Here is a 15,463-nt window from a genome sequence, read left to right on the forward strand (position 1 = left end):
ACCATGTTGGTGTGTCATTTCGCTATCCTTGTGTCTAGGGCTTGGCACTAAGGTGTTAAAACTCGGAATTGATCTCAGGATTGAAAGACTGATATCTATTCAGATCACCTTGGATTGGACTACATTAGATGGATATACCTCTGCTTTTTAACAAAAGATATTTTTTATTATCATTTTAATCCTACACCTTATCAGATGATCGGTCAAGGATTGGGATTGATCAAGGTCGATACCGTTCTAACAGATCCATAGAGGAACATGAGGTCATTTCTCCCTTAAAAGTAATTTAAGAGAGAACAAGCAATACCCGATAGTGTTACATATGCTTTAAACACATGGGATAGTGGAATCGGGGCATGGACATCTTTTCCAACCTAGTCCACTTCTCCATTTGTCTAGGCATATGCTACTCTATTAGGTAGCTTTATTTTTCGAGTCCTCATCCTCAACAACAAGCTGTGAGGTGTTGTGAGCATTGGACACCTGAGAGCATTTGGGCATGCACCCCAAGGGGCTCTCAGCCACTCCTTGCTCACTCCGTCGGTGCGACAATTGCATTGCAGATGATTTTCACACTTCTTTTCCCAATAATAAAATGAGCAAAAAGAACCTATTAGTCTAACCTTTCACACCCGGACACAATTGAGCATGAAATTATTCACGGAACTCTCAACAAGTGAGTCTTTTCACACCCAACTATGTGTGATGATGTACAAATTTTATTATTTTTATTTTTCAGCTTTTTGACTGGGTTCTTTTCTCCTAATAACAAAACAACAAAACAGTGCAGATTTTTTTTTTTTATTGCATGATTTGACCACATAAAACTTGAAATAAAATGACAATAATACCCTCAGCATGTGACATAAAAGCCACGTGAATCTCCAAAGTCCACATGATTCGTTGTACCAAACACCGTGTTTCAACCACCACCAGGCCACCACCACCAAAACCGCAAAAGAAATGGACATTATTCTTTTTCTTCTTTGTAAAGTCCAAAGTCAGACACACACAGACACAGACACAGCTACACAGCTGTGTTTGTATTTCTTTCGTATTATACCTTATACGGCTATATACGATATGTAATTGATTCTAAATAGGGAAATCTCACAATTCGTCTCCCGTTCAACGGCGACCAAGATCTCTCTTATTCATCATCTCATACAGATCCAAAGATTGAGATAAGCTCATTCCTCATTTATTACCCCATTCCCTTATTTATCTAATGGAATTATAAAAGAGGCTGAAATCTGTGTTCTCCACACGTCTTTGGTTAGGAAGATTTTCTGGTAAATCGTCTCCTCTTCTCTATTCGAGTTTTTGTATATATATATATTTTTTTTCTGTTAGTTTTGATCTAATCTGTGTTTTGGGTTTCAGTTTTTCTCAATTTTTTTTTTCTTCTGATTTATTGCAGATTCAAGCAATAGAGCCCAGCATCAATTGAGAGATTGGAACGGGTAAGTCAAATTCTGATCTTTTAGTTTTCTTGAATTCTCCCCTATTTCGACGACAAATGAGTGGTTGCAATTAAAACTTTTGCTTCTTCGTTGTGGTTTGAGGAAAGAATGATTGATATGTGGGTTTGTGATTTAAAAGAAAGCTTGATGATTTAAGGAGGTTTTGTGGTTTTACACTTTTAGTAATTATAATTTCTCTTTAATTTGTTCGTATCATAACCTTGTTAACTCATTAGGGGTATTAATTTGGTTCAGAATGTTTTCCCTCATAAGCGAAGATGCACTTTCTGTGATGTGGAAATAGCAAAAGATTGGGGTATGATGTGGTACTGTTATCAGGAGTTGTCTTAGAATTGATAATTGGTATGTCGTAGTGGAGTTTCAGGGGAAGTTAGATTGAAATCCAAATGGGGTTATTCAAGGCTAGGAAGGAGACATAGGTACAGTTTCCATGTACATTGTGAGCTGGTATTAGAATGTTTGAAATTTTTGATTATGTTGAGTGAAGGTTTAGTTTTTTTAGCAATGGATCAGCGTAAAAAGAGGGTAGTCATGCCAACACAAGATGGGTATGGGTGCTTATTTGGAACCGATTAAGGGACGGAACTTCTACATGAGGGGCTTCCTAGTGAATCGGTTCCTGTAGGAGCCTGTTTATTGAACTGTTCTATTCACAGGATCTCAAAGAGTCCTTATTAGGGGACCTCATTCAAGTGCATTCTGTCCACAGGATTTCGGAGATTTCTTAGAGATGGACCTCATTCGAGTGCCTTAAAATGATTATATATTCTGGTCCAGTATAAACATGCTTTGTTTATTTAGGACTTGTTAAGATAAGTTTAATTTGTGACTTGAGAACTAGGCACTGTAAGTTGACTTTTTTCAAGAATGGTGGAGTATAATAAGCAGAATTGGCAACTGTCTTACGGTCACAATAGGAGTAGAAAGAAAAAAGAAAAATGTAAGAGCCAACCTGGAAAAAATATTATATGTCTATGACTATAGCAAGGGAACACATGATTTAGGATGATGCAGAGAAAATTAAATTAGATAAAAAAAAAAAAAAAAATTAAGAAGAAGGCAGAACTTTTACCATTTTGGATTTTGCTTTTTGGAATTGATGAAAAGGGGTTGGAGTAGATCACTTTTGATCACTAGGTGGAGGTGTCTCTTTGGCTGAAAATTTCTGTGTTGGGAATTGAAGTGGCTAAAGAATTCCTTCGACTAAACTGTTGAGCTATTAGTTGTGCATTGGAAACTAAATTTGCAGATCTAATTGGAAGAATTGATCCATGGCTAATTGGCATAATTTTTACCAGTTAACTAAGTTTGGTATTCTTTGATTTCTGGTTAGAAAAAAAATTTCACTGTCTCTTCAAGCCTCTAGTTATATTATTTTTATGAAGAAAAAGTGAGACAAGTGGTAAATATTATTTGGCGACACTAATTTTGGCTGTGATTGGTAATGTGCATTTCAGCTGATGGAAGACCTGCATCAAGTAATTCCCTCCCCCCTCCCCCCTCCCCTTTTTTTCTTTTTGAAACACTTACTATTTGTTTTCTTTTTCATTTATCTATTTTTCCATTTGGCTAACTATCATCTGATGAAATTTTGCGTGTGAGTAGGGGGCCTAGAACCTACCTGTCCACAAAATTTGGGCGCCACCCCATCTGCTAAGTCATAGATATTTTCGCCATATTGATAACCTTATAAAGGTGGGCTGTTCTTAGAAGATTTATCCTAGTAATAATAACCAAACCTGAAACATGTGAAAATGATGGAAAAAGTATCAAAACCTTCTAGGTGATTAATAGGTAACAACTTAAACATTGACTATATTCTTTTCCAACAACACAACTTATCACTGAAACATTGAGTGGTGTCCTGACCGCCTCTGCGGCCCTTGAAATCTGAAGGACCGAGTGTTGACCATGCCCGGTCGTACTCATAACCGCATTAGGTCTCCTAGGTGAACAACCTCTGGTCGATGGAACAATGTAGGCAAGGGAAGTCGAAAAAATGGATCTGTAACCTCGGGAAAAGGATTGGCTCTGAGGTCTGGGCACAGGCGTCCCAATCCCAAACCCATCGGCTGTCGGCGGAGTGCTCAAGCTGGGCACAAGGGTCGAATAGTCAACTCAGAATTGGTACAGACAAGGGGAATCCGACTGTTTAATTAAAACATAGCATTGCGATGGTCCCTGCGGATGCTCAAGCAATATAATTTCTGCCCAATGCTTTGATTGTCAAACCACTACATTAATCAAGATTATAGGTGAATCTTAGATCCATGGTTATAGTTTGTCGTTACAAGCCTGTGGCTGATTTTTAGGGGTGCGTTAGGTTGACAACCAACACTTATTATAGTTAGCCATTACTTGTCATTCTTTTTGCATGGATCCTCATGCTCATCCTTGCTTGGAATCTCCATGCAGCCGGCCCCATTAAGTTGGGGATAAGGTGTTGGATGTTGTTGTTGTTGTTGTTGTACAATTTATTATTGAAAGTGTAAAAAAATATAGTGAAATGTATGAATACATCACAGAAACTATAGCCCCATTACTGTTGCAAATGAACAATGAAAATTGAGCTTTAAGAGACTTTAAGCATAGAATAAAATGTTTTTCCATCAACACAATTTATCATCAAAAAGACGCAAAAAACTGTAGAGAAATGCAAAATACCAGGAAGCAACTATAGCCTATCTTGTATCCCAAATGAATAACCAAAACCAAGCTGAAATCAGTTCTTGATGTACAAAATCTACATCAAGAGATGAAATGTCTCAACAGCTTCCAAGTTCTTACCACAAACAATGATGTCTTGTACTGTTTTAATGCCTGTTCTTCTCTCATTTAATTCCATGTTCTTGTTTCCCATTTTAATGTTCTTCTTTCTCATTTTAATGCCCTGTTCTTATTTCTCCCATTTTAATGTTGTGTTCTTCCAAGTTCTTCATCCTCTCTCTGTATACAATCTTTCCAAGCGCCTCATATGCCCAATGCTGGCCCTTAAAAGTTCTTGAGAGAGAGAGAGAGAGAGAGAGAGAGAGAGAGAGAGAGAGAGAGAGAGGGGGGAGGGAGAGAGGGGATGGAGAAGAGCATGGAGTGTGTCCTAAAATTTCATTTTGTAGGAGAGTGTTGGAGTGTCTCCTTATAAGCAAGGTCTTTATATGGTTTCCATTTCTTTGGTGGCAAACCACTTTGTTATTGGTAGCTAGGGATGCCATGCCATCCTCTAGTGTCATAGCACCTTGTGGTTCGTGATTGGTCCTTCAACCTTGTTTATTTGCAGAGCCCATCTTAGGCACTTCGGTTGCGCTCATACAGGTTTCTTTTCTCTACCTAGGTGAAACCAAACCAAAAACACCAGGTCAACACCCCCTCGTAGTTTCTCCACGAGCTTCTTCCCTTTCTTTATACCATTAGAGCATTGCAGTATTACTTTGCATGGTGCCGTGGCATGTCATAATTCTATCTTATTTTACGTAATTCTCTCCCCATTCATTTTCGCAAAGTCTTAGTTGGATTCTCATCTCTTATTAATAATCAGACCTAAATTAGTATCTAAGTAGGCCCGATAGCGCCTTTTCTTTGGGTTTCTTATATCGGAGGGGTTTAGGCATTGTACAAAGTGTAATGTTCGTAAATTAATTACCACAAATTGAAGATAAAATTCCCTCACCTATTTCAAAGGTTGTATAATAGAGTGAATGAACCAAGTGAGATTTTGGTGAAACAGTGACTGATTTTCTAAAAGAAACAAATTGGAAAGTGGTTTTGTCAAAACTAGAATGGATTTCTTTAGACCCGATTTTCAAGGAAAGAAAACATGGTGGTTTATGAGTAAGATTGGTTTTATTTCTTGAAATCATTGTTATCATAAAAGTCAAGAAAAGAAACCAAGGTGGTTTCTTGTAAAGCAACAGTCTTTTTTAATATTTTTTTATTTATAATTGTTTATAATAAATTTCTTAAATCATCATGAGGATGGTTTTTGCAAGGAAATGGTGGTTTTCTGACCTGAAACCACTGTACATATTATTGAAGGAGAAGCAACACGAAGAAGAGAAAGAAGATGTTGAGGACATGCTTTTGCTTGGTCACCCACTTCCATGCAAATCAAGCAAATCAACACAAATGTAGAAAGTGGTTGGTTTAAAAGGATAGGGGCCAAAGGTTTCAGGTGATGCACTGAAGAAACTAAAAACACATAACTGTATGACTTAGTTCAAGATTAATGCTGAAGCACTTGAATAGGGGATGTGGGAACAAAAGTGATGTTTGATGAAGTTAACCTTCATTCTTGTTCAAGAGCTGGATTCAGAACCACAACGAACAAGAATTCTATATATCAGTACCACCAATGAACATATTTCAAGGAAATAAACCATCTATTCTGTAAATTAGTTCTGCATTTTTTGGACCATTTATGTGACCTTAAAACATTAGTAAATTGGGCAACTTATATATGAATCTTCTCTTGGATAGACAGTACTGAATATGTAATTACATGTGCTTTCTTTCTCTTATGATGCTAAATCATTACTTTTTCTGTCAAAATATTTGTTTTTCTATTCTTGGCATGAGTTTAAGTTATAAAATGTGATCGAATGAATTAATATCCGAGTACTGATCCATTGAGGAGGTGAGGTGGCTGACTAAATGTAGGTTATCAAACCAAAAAATTTCATCATTAAGCGAACAACAAATCTAAATATCGTTGTTGGCACCCACTTTCCTCCTGTGATTTCTCTCAAGTACTTTAGGGATCTCTGCTCATTCTTCAGTGGTTGATTTGATCATAAAAATTAAACGTACTTTCTCTGTTCATGGCTATTGTGAATGTTAGGACTCTCAATTTCCCTTTCCTACTGTATTTCATAAAACTACTAATTTTCTTGTAATGGGCTTATAGAAAATATGCTCTTATTTTCTGTTTCTCTTTACAGTCTAATCTGGTCTGCAAAAGGAAACATGGAGTTCTTTAAAGGTTTAAGTGAAGAGACATTGTTGAATGAGCAATGCTTTGATCTTCCTGACATTAAAAAATGTCCATTTCTAAGGAACATTAACGAACAGACCAACTTTTCCTTCTCTCCAAGGAATTTCCCCTTGTCTGTGAGTATCTTTATGCTGAATCCTATGTTGTATTTTTGTAGTCTTTCGGTTACCCAGAATTATGCAAAATCACTGTGGAACATTGCGGTTGTATGAGTTTATTGTTTTCATTTGGTTATGTATGATGATAAGTTGCTGTACACCTTGTATCCATTTATATTTCTTCTTCAGAGACGGGGAGCCAAAGGTCCAATCTTTGAAGATGGTCCTAATTTTGATATGGCATTTAAGCTGTTCCATGGTAAGGACGGTGTTGTCCCCCTCTCAGGGAGGTCATATTCTCATTCCGAGAATATGGAGCCTGTGCCTGCAGCCCCTTTTAATCCCTTAGCAGCGAAAGCCGCTACTATCAGTCTCTCAGCATTTGGGCCAGGAGGTCCCTTCAGCTTCAACTCCTTTTCTGAGATATGGAAGAACCAAGAAAGGAAATCCAAGTCATCCAACAAGAGGAAACCTTCTTCAGAAACGCAGGTGGATTAACATTATCCCTTCATGGTTAAAAATACTGATTTGTATCATATCGAGATAACAAATGATTTAATCTACTGAGGCATCTGACATATGTTCATTTGTATCTTCAGGGTAATAACTCTTCAAGCCATGAGTCACTGGGAAATGAATGGCTAGAGACTGGCAACTGCCCAATTGCGAAGTCTTACAGAGCTGTGAGCCACGTTCTGCCAATTGTTGCAAATGCTCTTCAACCACCCTCTAGCATGAAATTTAAGTGCCCACCTGCAGTAGTTGCAGCCCGAGCTGCGCTGGCTCGTACATCCTTTGTGAAGACCCTCCGTCCCCAAGCTTTATCATCAAAGATTCTTGTGATTGGTGTATTGGGCATGGCAGCGAATGTACCACTCGGTGTATGGAGGGAGCACACGCGTAAATTTTCGCCATCATGGTTTGTGGCAGTGCATGCAGCCGTGCCATTCATAGCAATGTTGAGGAAGTCCGTTCTGATGCCCAAGACGGCCATGGCTTTCACCATTGCAGCCTCAATATTAGGTCAGGTTATTGGTTCCAGAGCTGAGCGTATCCGCCTGAAAGCAGTAGCTCAGAGGGCAGAGTTGCTGTCGCAAAGAGAGACAACCATAGGTGTCACTGGCAATCCCAATCCAGGGCTGGTTGTTGGCGGCATTACATCTGGACAGTGTGGGGCACAGAAGATGAAATGGGAACTGCTTCCACTCAAGCCAGCTGAGACTTCCTCTGCTGATGTTTGTTTCTGATTTTGAATGCTGTGTGCCATCTTATTTGGTTGCAGTCATTTGAAAGACTAAACTTCCACATGTAGGAAGATATCATTGGCTGCAGTTGGATAAGAGGGGGAAAAGAAAAATAAATAGAGAAAGAATAAAAGAAAAACAACATATTCGTACTTATAATGATCTATGCTTATGTTTTCATTTGTTTTATTTCTTCTAACTCAATATCATTCTCTTATTAAGTGATTAAAGCATTAACAAACATCTTTGTCTTACTAATGTTGACAGGTCAACTGGATTTCATTCACTTTTAATAATGGATCAAACAGCAAACTCATACGGATCCCAAACGATCAGTTTCAGTTCTACAAAAAGCGATTCCACTTCTGTGTAGTAACTTTGAGATCTCGATTTAGTTTTCCACTCATAAGTTTTAATTGAAGCCCCAAATTGTGCTTTCATTCTCTCATTAGCGCAGTTGGTGAAGCTGTAGTGCTCTAAGCCCACGTTCACCAAGAGGCCTCATGTTCATGCCTTCTGGCTTTTACCCTCCTTTTTGTAGAGTAGGTATCGATTTAAAGAAAAAAAAAAGAAAGTGATCTGCCAAGGATGGAACTCAAGGAGGAAAAAAGGGAAAAAAGGAAGAAGAAAAAGAAACCGAGGCAATAATATAATATTAATTACATTGACATGGTAATTGGTAATTGTTTCCTCCTCCTTTGTGTATTTTCACCCTTGCCCTGAACAATTAGTTTTTTCTCCCAAAAACTCAATTGGATGATACTTCTATTCTTGCAACTGTCTCAACTCATAATGCAATCAAAATCAAGTTTCAAGCTGCTTGACATGAATTGCCCTTTGCATGTTTATTGCAAAATTCCAGTCCTTCATCAAAATTTGGTTGCCTTTGTTAGCGCTTATGTACTCAAGAAAGGATGTGAAAGCCTGAAAGGTGTATGTAATTTATCGGTCAATTAATTACTTGAGATATTTCCATTTGAGTCAAATTTAAGTTACTTGGATAAGAATGAGCCAATGAGCTTTACTTTTGCATACATTTTTAACCTTTAATTAGGTCATTGGAAGGACTTTAGAATAATGCTTATTTTCCTTGTTAGATGACACATGAGAGGAAGCTGCACTTGTAAAAACTGCTTCGTGAAAATAGTGAAAATTGTATATCATTATTGATGGAGAGCCACACCTCCTGGTAGGGTACGGAAGAATCCCTAACTGGTAGCTCCATCGTTCAAGCTGCATCAATGCTAGGTTTTCGAAAAGAAAATTGTACGAATTTTGTACTATATTTTTGTCTGACAAATTTTCCCAAGGTTTGGAATGGTTTTGTACCGATAGAAGATTCTCTGACAAAAATCTGAATTCTACTCGGGGTATGTTACTTTTTTCTCATGGCGTCAAAATGGAATGGGGAAGAAAATTTCAGTCTTCGCTTTGAGATGGCAGCTGAACAGAGGGTGGGGGTGAAAGGAGAGGCAAAAATGAGAATAACAGGGGGTTCTTGCCGTTGCCGTGAGATGGCAGCCAAACGCTCGGCTTCATTGGAATTGAAGCACCGCTTGAACCATGGGTCGTACGAGTGGTCATAAAAGGATGATGTGGAAGACTACAAGAGGGAGCAGCTCCTTCAGTGCTGCCATGGCTAGACCATGAGAGAGAGGACCCAAAGATAATGTCGTGAATCAGAAACCTGCAAAAAAATTGAAAACTCATAGAGAGCAAAAATCAGATTAAACAAAATCTCAAGGGCTATTGCTATGAAGAAGAGAGCTGACTCATTCTACTGCAATCTTTCCAACTTGCAATGCTAAAGATGAGAGAGAGTACAAAAAAGACAAAGGAAAGTAGGCAGGTTGTCAGAGTTGAATACTTGAAGTCTTGAATAATAAAAGTAGGAAAAAGAGTGATGGAATACAGATTGCAATGGTTTTTTTCAGGGTTATTTTATTTTAATTTCCTTCCTATTCTTTTTTCCTTCTCCTTTCCCTACGAACACTAGGGAAGTATAATTTTCTTCTTCTTTCTTCTCTTTTTTCTTTTCTATTATTTTCTCTTCTTGATTCTTTTTTCTTTTCTTTTCTTTTCTTGGTAACCAAACACAGCCTCAAGGAAAAGAAAAGGTCATAGATTTTATGCTTCTATGACAATCACAAGCGAACAATGAAAGCTAGAATCTTTGCACTTTCACTACAACCATAAGTTAAGAACATAAACTAATAGTTGGGGGCGGGCAGATAGAGGTGCCATTAACAATGGAGAAGAGATCATAACTCTCTAGTAATGAAATCAACTGCAACCTCCAAACCAAGTGGTTAGAGTCGGACAACTTAATGGAAATGAAATCCTTGAATGAAGGAAAGGGGCTGGGAGTGGTGGGACATGAACTGGACATTGTTGTAGAGGTGGGGTGTTGAGAATGGAAGTCTGATTATCTTTTCATTAGCTCATATCTGAAGTACAAGGGTCCTATATATAAAGATAGGAATGCAAATCTGGATGGAAACTCTATCTGAGAGAAGATGTAGTGTAGTTACGAGTCTAATATCACATGTGGGAGTTATAGTCAATTTCTAATATCACATGCAATAGACTTGGACTATACGACAAACTCTTATGTAAGGATAGGGTTTGTGTACATGTGGGATTCTAGTCAAGTACGAGTCCTTGTGAGATCAAGAGTTAGTGACCAATTGAACTCCTACTAGATAGGAGAGATAAGACTGAGTTAGAGTAGAACTCTAACTATGTTGATATTGGTATCTCTTAATCTCCTGATACCCAACCCCCCTTCCTCCTTGGGCTTACACAACTTATCCCATTTAACAATTATTTTTTTTCCTGACTCCACCTCCCCCGTCCAGATGAAGTTTCTCATCCGCCTCTCCATAGTTGCCAGAAGGGCAGAAGGCCACCAATAAATAACAAAGCTATGGTTTGGGATAGCTACGATGACAGATCTGACAAGCTCAGTTCTCCCTACCATAGATAAAAGGTTACCTTTCCATCCTGCAAGGCGCTTCTTTACTTTGTCCAAAACAAGTAAAAAGGCCTCCTTTTTAGTTCTCCCTTTAAAAATATCAACTCCTAAGTATCGAGTAGGGAAGCTGCAGATCTGGATCCCAAGTATGGTCGAGTAGGCCATGGTGTGTAGGTTAGCCTGGAGGATTAAACACGATAAATCCAAAGCAAACTTATTTCTTAAGGCTCGCCTGGTGAAGAAGGATGGGACTTTGAGAAGAGGTGGTAGCTCCTCTTCCATCGCTCTGGGCATCAAGAAGGTGTGGGATTTCGTGGCGGACAGTGAAAGATGGATCATCGGGAATGGTACTCTCACAAATTTTTGGAAGGACAAGTGGTGGGGTCCCAAGTCAGTTCTAGAGGAGATCCAGTTGCTGGATACCCATGACCTTTGCTTCAATGCTAAGGTCTGTGACTTCGTTCGAGAAGGTGCATGGTCCTTCCCTGATGTGCAATCGGTGGAGCTCAGGTAGATATTTGATCTAATGCAGAGAGTGAAGATCTACCCAGGGGGGAGAAGCCGATCTCTGCTGCTGGTCTCGAACGTCGTTTAGAGTCTTCTCTATAGGCTCAGCGTGGGAGGGTATCAGAAAACCAGGTAATATCATGCCATGGCAAAATCTAATTTGGAGAAAGAATCCCCCACCTGGATACTCAACCATGGGGTGGAGATTGATGCATGGAAGACTTCCTACTGACAAGCAGGTTCAGTGGAAAGGGATCCATCTCGTCTCTAGGTGTACTCTCTGCAAGAAAGAAGAAGATAGCACTGACCACATTTTTCTGAGCTGCTCCTTTGCAAAGGCGCTATGGGTTCGGTTTGTGGAATGCTTTGATGTGAATTGGAAGGCCCACCATTTGATGGATAGTCTCTTAATGTGGTGGAAAAACAAGGTCAGAATCCTAAATCTTAGAACTCCATGGATGTTGGGGTTCTTGATTATAGCTGCGAATATCTGGTGGGAATGCAGGAGATATCATTCAAATGAGTATAGAAATGCAAATCACATTTATGAATATAGCCATCAAGAGCTGAGTCTTTGCGTTGGGAAACTGAAGGGAGAGGTTAAATCCTCTAAAGATTTAATTTGTTGTAGAAAGCTAAGCCTAGAAGTGGAAAACTCAAGGGTTTGCCCCCCTCTGGAACTGCACTGGTGCAAGCCTCAGGAGAACTGGATAAAGGTTAACGTGGATGGGAGCTCGTTAGGCAACCTAGGCAGGGCTGGCATAGGAGGAGTGGTTCGAGATAACACTGATCAAGTCAAGAACTCTTTTAGCTTGTTTTTGGGTATCAGGACGATCTATGAGGCTGAGTATGAAGCGGTTATAGAAGCTATCCTAATGGCCAAAGACATGGGAGCTAATGGTCTTCGGATAGAATCAGATTCGGAAGCTGTAGTAGCGGTAGTTCACAAAAATCACATTCTGTGATTTATCCTTCAACGATAGAAGTTTGCCCAGTCTTTCTTGGATTCTGTCCCTTGGAAGATCACACACTACTTCTGCGAAGCTAACCCTATAGCGGATTTCCTAGCAAAAAAGGCTTCCAGGTCGGGGTTGTCTGCAACCTTGGTCTCATTCCCAAGACACATTATAGAGTGTATAGAGAATGACATTATGGACCGGCATAGGTATAGATTTGGCTAGAGTTTTGCTCTTTGCTTCTGCTAATGGCCATGTCGAAGGTGGAAGTGGTTAGTCGCTCTTTCTGCATCTTGTTGTGCTCTGGTTTTTTCCTTCGGGTTTTTTTCAAAGTTGTAGTCTCTTTTAATCCTTTTTTTCAATGAAATTATCTTCTAGCAAAAAAGAAAAAACTATGTTGATACACCCCCTCAAGGTGGGGATTTGAATGATCGAATCTGTAGCTTGTCACGTAGATGTTGACAATTTGATCGTTAGTGGACATGAATTGCATTTGGAGTTCTTTGGAAGAAACTTTATCACGAATGAAGTAGAAATTAATCCCAACATGCTTAGTACGAGCATGAAATATCGGATTGGCTGACAGATAAGTGGCACCAATATTATCACACCAGAGGATCGGCGCAGAAGGAATATAAATCCCTAGTTCCCCCAAATAGAGAGCGAAGCTAGTGCACATGCATCGACAATGACTTTGTACTCAAACTTAGTGGAGGAGTGAGCAACCATTTTCTGCTTCTTAGAGGCCCATGAGATCAGATTAGGGCCTATATAGATGACATAGCCGCCCGTGGATCTATGGTCTTCATTGTCACCAACACGATCAACATCAGAGGAAGCTTGTAACTGAAGAGAGATGGATTTGGAGATGAATAACCCATAATCTCTAGTGGCCTTGAGATAGCGTAGAATCTGCTTGATGAGAGACCAATGATTTTCCGAAGGGGCATGCATGAACTGACATGCCCGATTCATAGAGGAAGCAACATCGGGCCCGGTAAGAGTAATGTATTAGAGTGCAGAAGACAGAAGAGTTACGAATGTGGTGGCCATGGGGATGTTGATAGGCTTATAGCCAGCTATTTCTACCCATTGCAGAAGATCAGTGATATACTGAGATTGAGATAGAAGAACCTCATTTGACTGGTAGATGGTCTCAACACCAAAAAAGAAGCTCAGGCGATCGAGATCTTTAATTGAGAACTCAGAGGCTAATTGGTGAAGGAGGGAGGTTACATGAGATAGCTGATTCCCCATGACCAAGATAACATCAACATAAACAAGAACATAGGTGACGGCAAAGGCATGTATGTAAATGAATAGAGATTACTCGATTTGGGAGAATCGAAAATCAGAGCAAGTGAGAAACTCAGATTACTTGTGGAACCAAGCCCTGGGAGCATGTTTGAGGCCATATAGAGTTTTGTGAAGCCTACACATATGATTAGGGCGCATTGTATCTTCAAAACCCTAGGTTAAGCCATATATACTTCTTCAATCAAGATGCAGTGAAGAAAGGCATTCTGGACACCAAGTTGACGAAAACCATAACCTTTGGTTATGCCCAAGGAGAGAATCATCTAAATAGTGGTGGGTTTGATGACAAGGCTGAAGGTCTTATTGTAGTTGAGGCCAATTTGTTGGTGAAATACCTTTGCCACCAAATGAGCCTTATAGCGCTCGAGAGAGTCATCGCCTTCCATTTGATGCGATACACCCACTTGCAGCCAACCAAATTCATAGATTCCTTGTAGGGCACAAGTGACCAATTACCATTGTGTAATAAAGCATTAAATTCATCAGCCATAGCAAATCACCATTGAGGGTTCTTATTTGCCTAGGAAAAGCAAGTTGGTTCAAAAGAGGTGAGGGAACAGGTGGGGCAGATTGTGTTAGCCTATGGAGGGATGGTTAAGGGGTCAGATAGGATTTTGGTGCGTCATGGGGTGGGGGTGAGGAGAATCAGGTAATACGACGACCTGGGGTGGTGATGGGAGGATATGGAGGGAAGGAGGATCTGGTGTAGGCGGAAGAGGGAGGATAGGTAGAGGAGGGGTGGTGGGATTGGGTTGTGGAGGTGGGACGTTGGAAGTAAGTCCCCTTGGAGGAGAGGTAAGTGAGTGGGAGGTAGGGGATGGTGTGGTGATGTAGTATGAAATGGTAAAGTGGATTCATTAAATCTAACATGGCGAGAGATGTAGATGCGGTGGGTGATGAGATCTATACATCGATAACCATGATGGGAAGGGCTATAGCCTAGGAAGACTCACCGATAGACCAAGAGTCAACCTTATGGTGATTGTAGGGAAGAATCCAAGGAAAGTAAATGCATCCAAAGACCTTGAGAAAGAAGTAATTTGGAGTACCTGTAACTAACTGGTGAGGCAATTTTTTGACCATGATAGAAGAGGGCATGTAGTTGATGAGATAGACCGCAACTTCGAAAGCGTAATCCAATATTCTTGGGGAACAGAGGCTTGAGAGAAAAGGGTGATCCCTGTCTCTTTAATATGTCTGTTACGACGTTCCACTATTCCTTGTTGTTCATGGGTATGGTGGTAGGATAAGCAATGTTGGATGCTTAGCTTAGCAAGCAAGAGGGGAGGGAACAAATTCACCCCCCAATCCGTTTGGATTGCCTTGATGGAGCAGGAAAATTAGCACTCCACCAAAGCCTGAAAAGTTATAAATACGAAGAACACATCAAATTTTAATTTTAAAGCAATAAACCAAATAAACTTAGTATGATCATCCACAAAAATAACGAAGTAACGATTCCCAGTGGAGGAGACAGTAGGGTGGGGACCCCATGCATCACTAGTTAAATCTAAAGGGAAAGAATTACGTGAACTAGTTTCAGGAAGAGCTAAACAACTAGCTTTTCCCATCTGACAAGTAGGACACAAAGAAGGAGGCTTTATTAGACGATGACTAGGAAGCATAACACGAAGGACATGTTCATAAGGATGTCCCAAGCAATGATGTCAGCGAGTGTAGGAGGAAGCAACAACTAAATTAGTAGAAGGAAACTAAGGAACTAAATAAAGCCCATCACTACTCAGTCTGGTGAAGAGGGTATGCTTGGAGACTAGATCCTTAACAAAGAAAAAGGAAGAGTGAAATTCAAAAAACATATTATTATCATGACAAATTGTTTAACAGATAATAAAGAACAAGTGAGGGAACATGTATGACATTACATAGAGTAAAAGAACG

General features: G+C 39.7%; 1 protein-coding gene across 2 annotated transcripts; it reads left to right on the plus strand.

Annotated features, from left to right (window-relative positions):
* The first annotated feature begins 1,075 nt into the window (after positions 1 to 1,075).
* LOC122082538 lies at positions 1,076 to 7,999 on the plus strand. 2 transcript variants are annotated; one of them, XM_042650171.1, is made up of 6 exons: positions 1,076 to 1,292; positions 1,421 to 1,463; positions 2,942 to 2,962; positions 6,416 to 6,584; positions 6,756 to 7,055; positions 7,166 to 7,999. In XM_042650171.1, the coding sequence occupies exons 4-6, from the start codon at positions 6,441 to 6,443 to the stop codon at positions 7,811 to 7,813; spliced, it is 1,092 nt and encodes a 363-aa protein (XP_042506105.1). In that variant the 5' UTR covers positions 1,076 to 1,292; positions 1,421 to 1,463; positions 2,942 to 2,962; positions 6,416 to 6,440; the 3' UTR covers positions 7,814 to 7,999. The 2 variants fall into 2 exon arrangements, with proteins under 2 accessions (XP_042506105.1, XP_042506104.1); XM_042650170.1 differs by lacking the exon at positions 2,942 to 2,962 and having other exon boundaries at positions 1,081 to 1,292.
* The last annotated feature ends 7,464 nt before the right edge of the window (positions 8,000 to 15,463 follow it).

The sequence above is a fragment of the Macadamia integrifolia genome, chromosome 6, assembly GCF_013358625.1.
Source record: "Macadamia integrifolia cultivar HAES 741 chromosome 6, SCU_Mint_v3, whole genome shotgun sequence".
Taxonomy (NCBI): Eukaryota; Viridiplantae; Streptophyta; class Magnoliopsida; order Proteales; family Proteaceae; genus Macadamia; species Macadamia integrifolia.

Coding starts and splice junctions, on each gene's coding strand:
- LOC122082538 (XM_042650171.1), top strand. CDS start 6,441: ATGGAGTTCTTTAAAGGTTTAAGTGAAGAGACATTGTTGAATGAGCAA. Junction 6,585..6,755: donor CAAGGAATTTCCCCTTGTCT/GTGAGTATCTTT, acceptor TTTCTTCTTCAG/AGACGGGGAGCCAAAGGTCC. Junction 7,056..7,165: donor AACCTTCTTCAGAAACGCAG/GTGGATTAACAT, acceptor TTGTATCTTCAG/GGTAATAACTCTTCAAGCCA.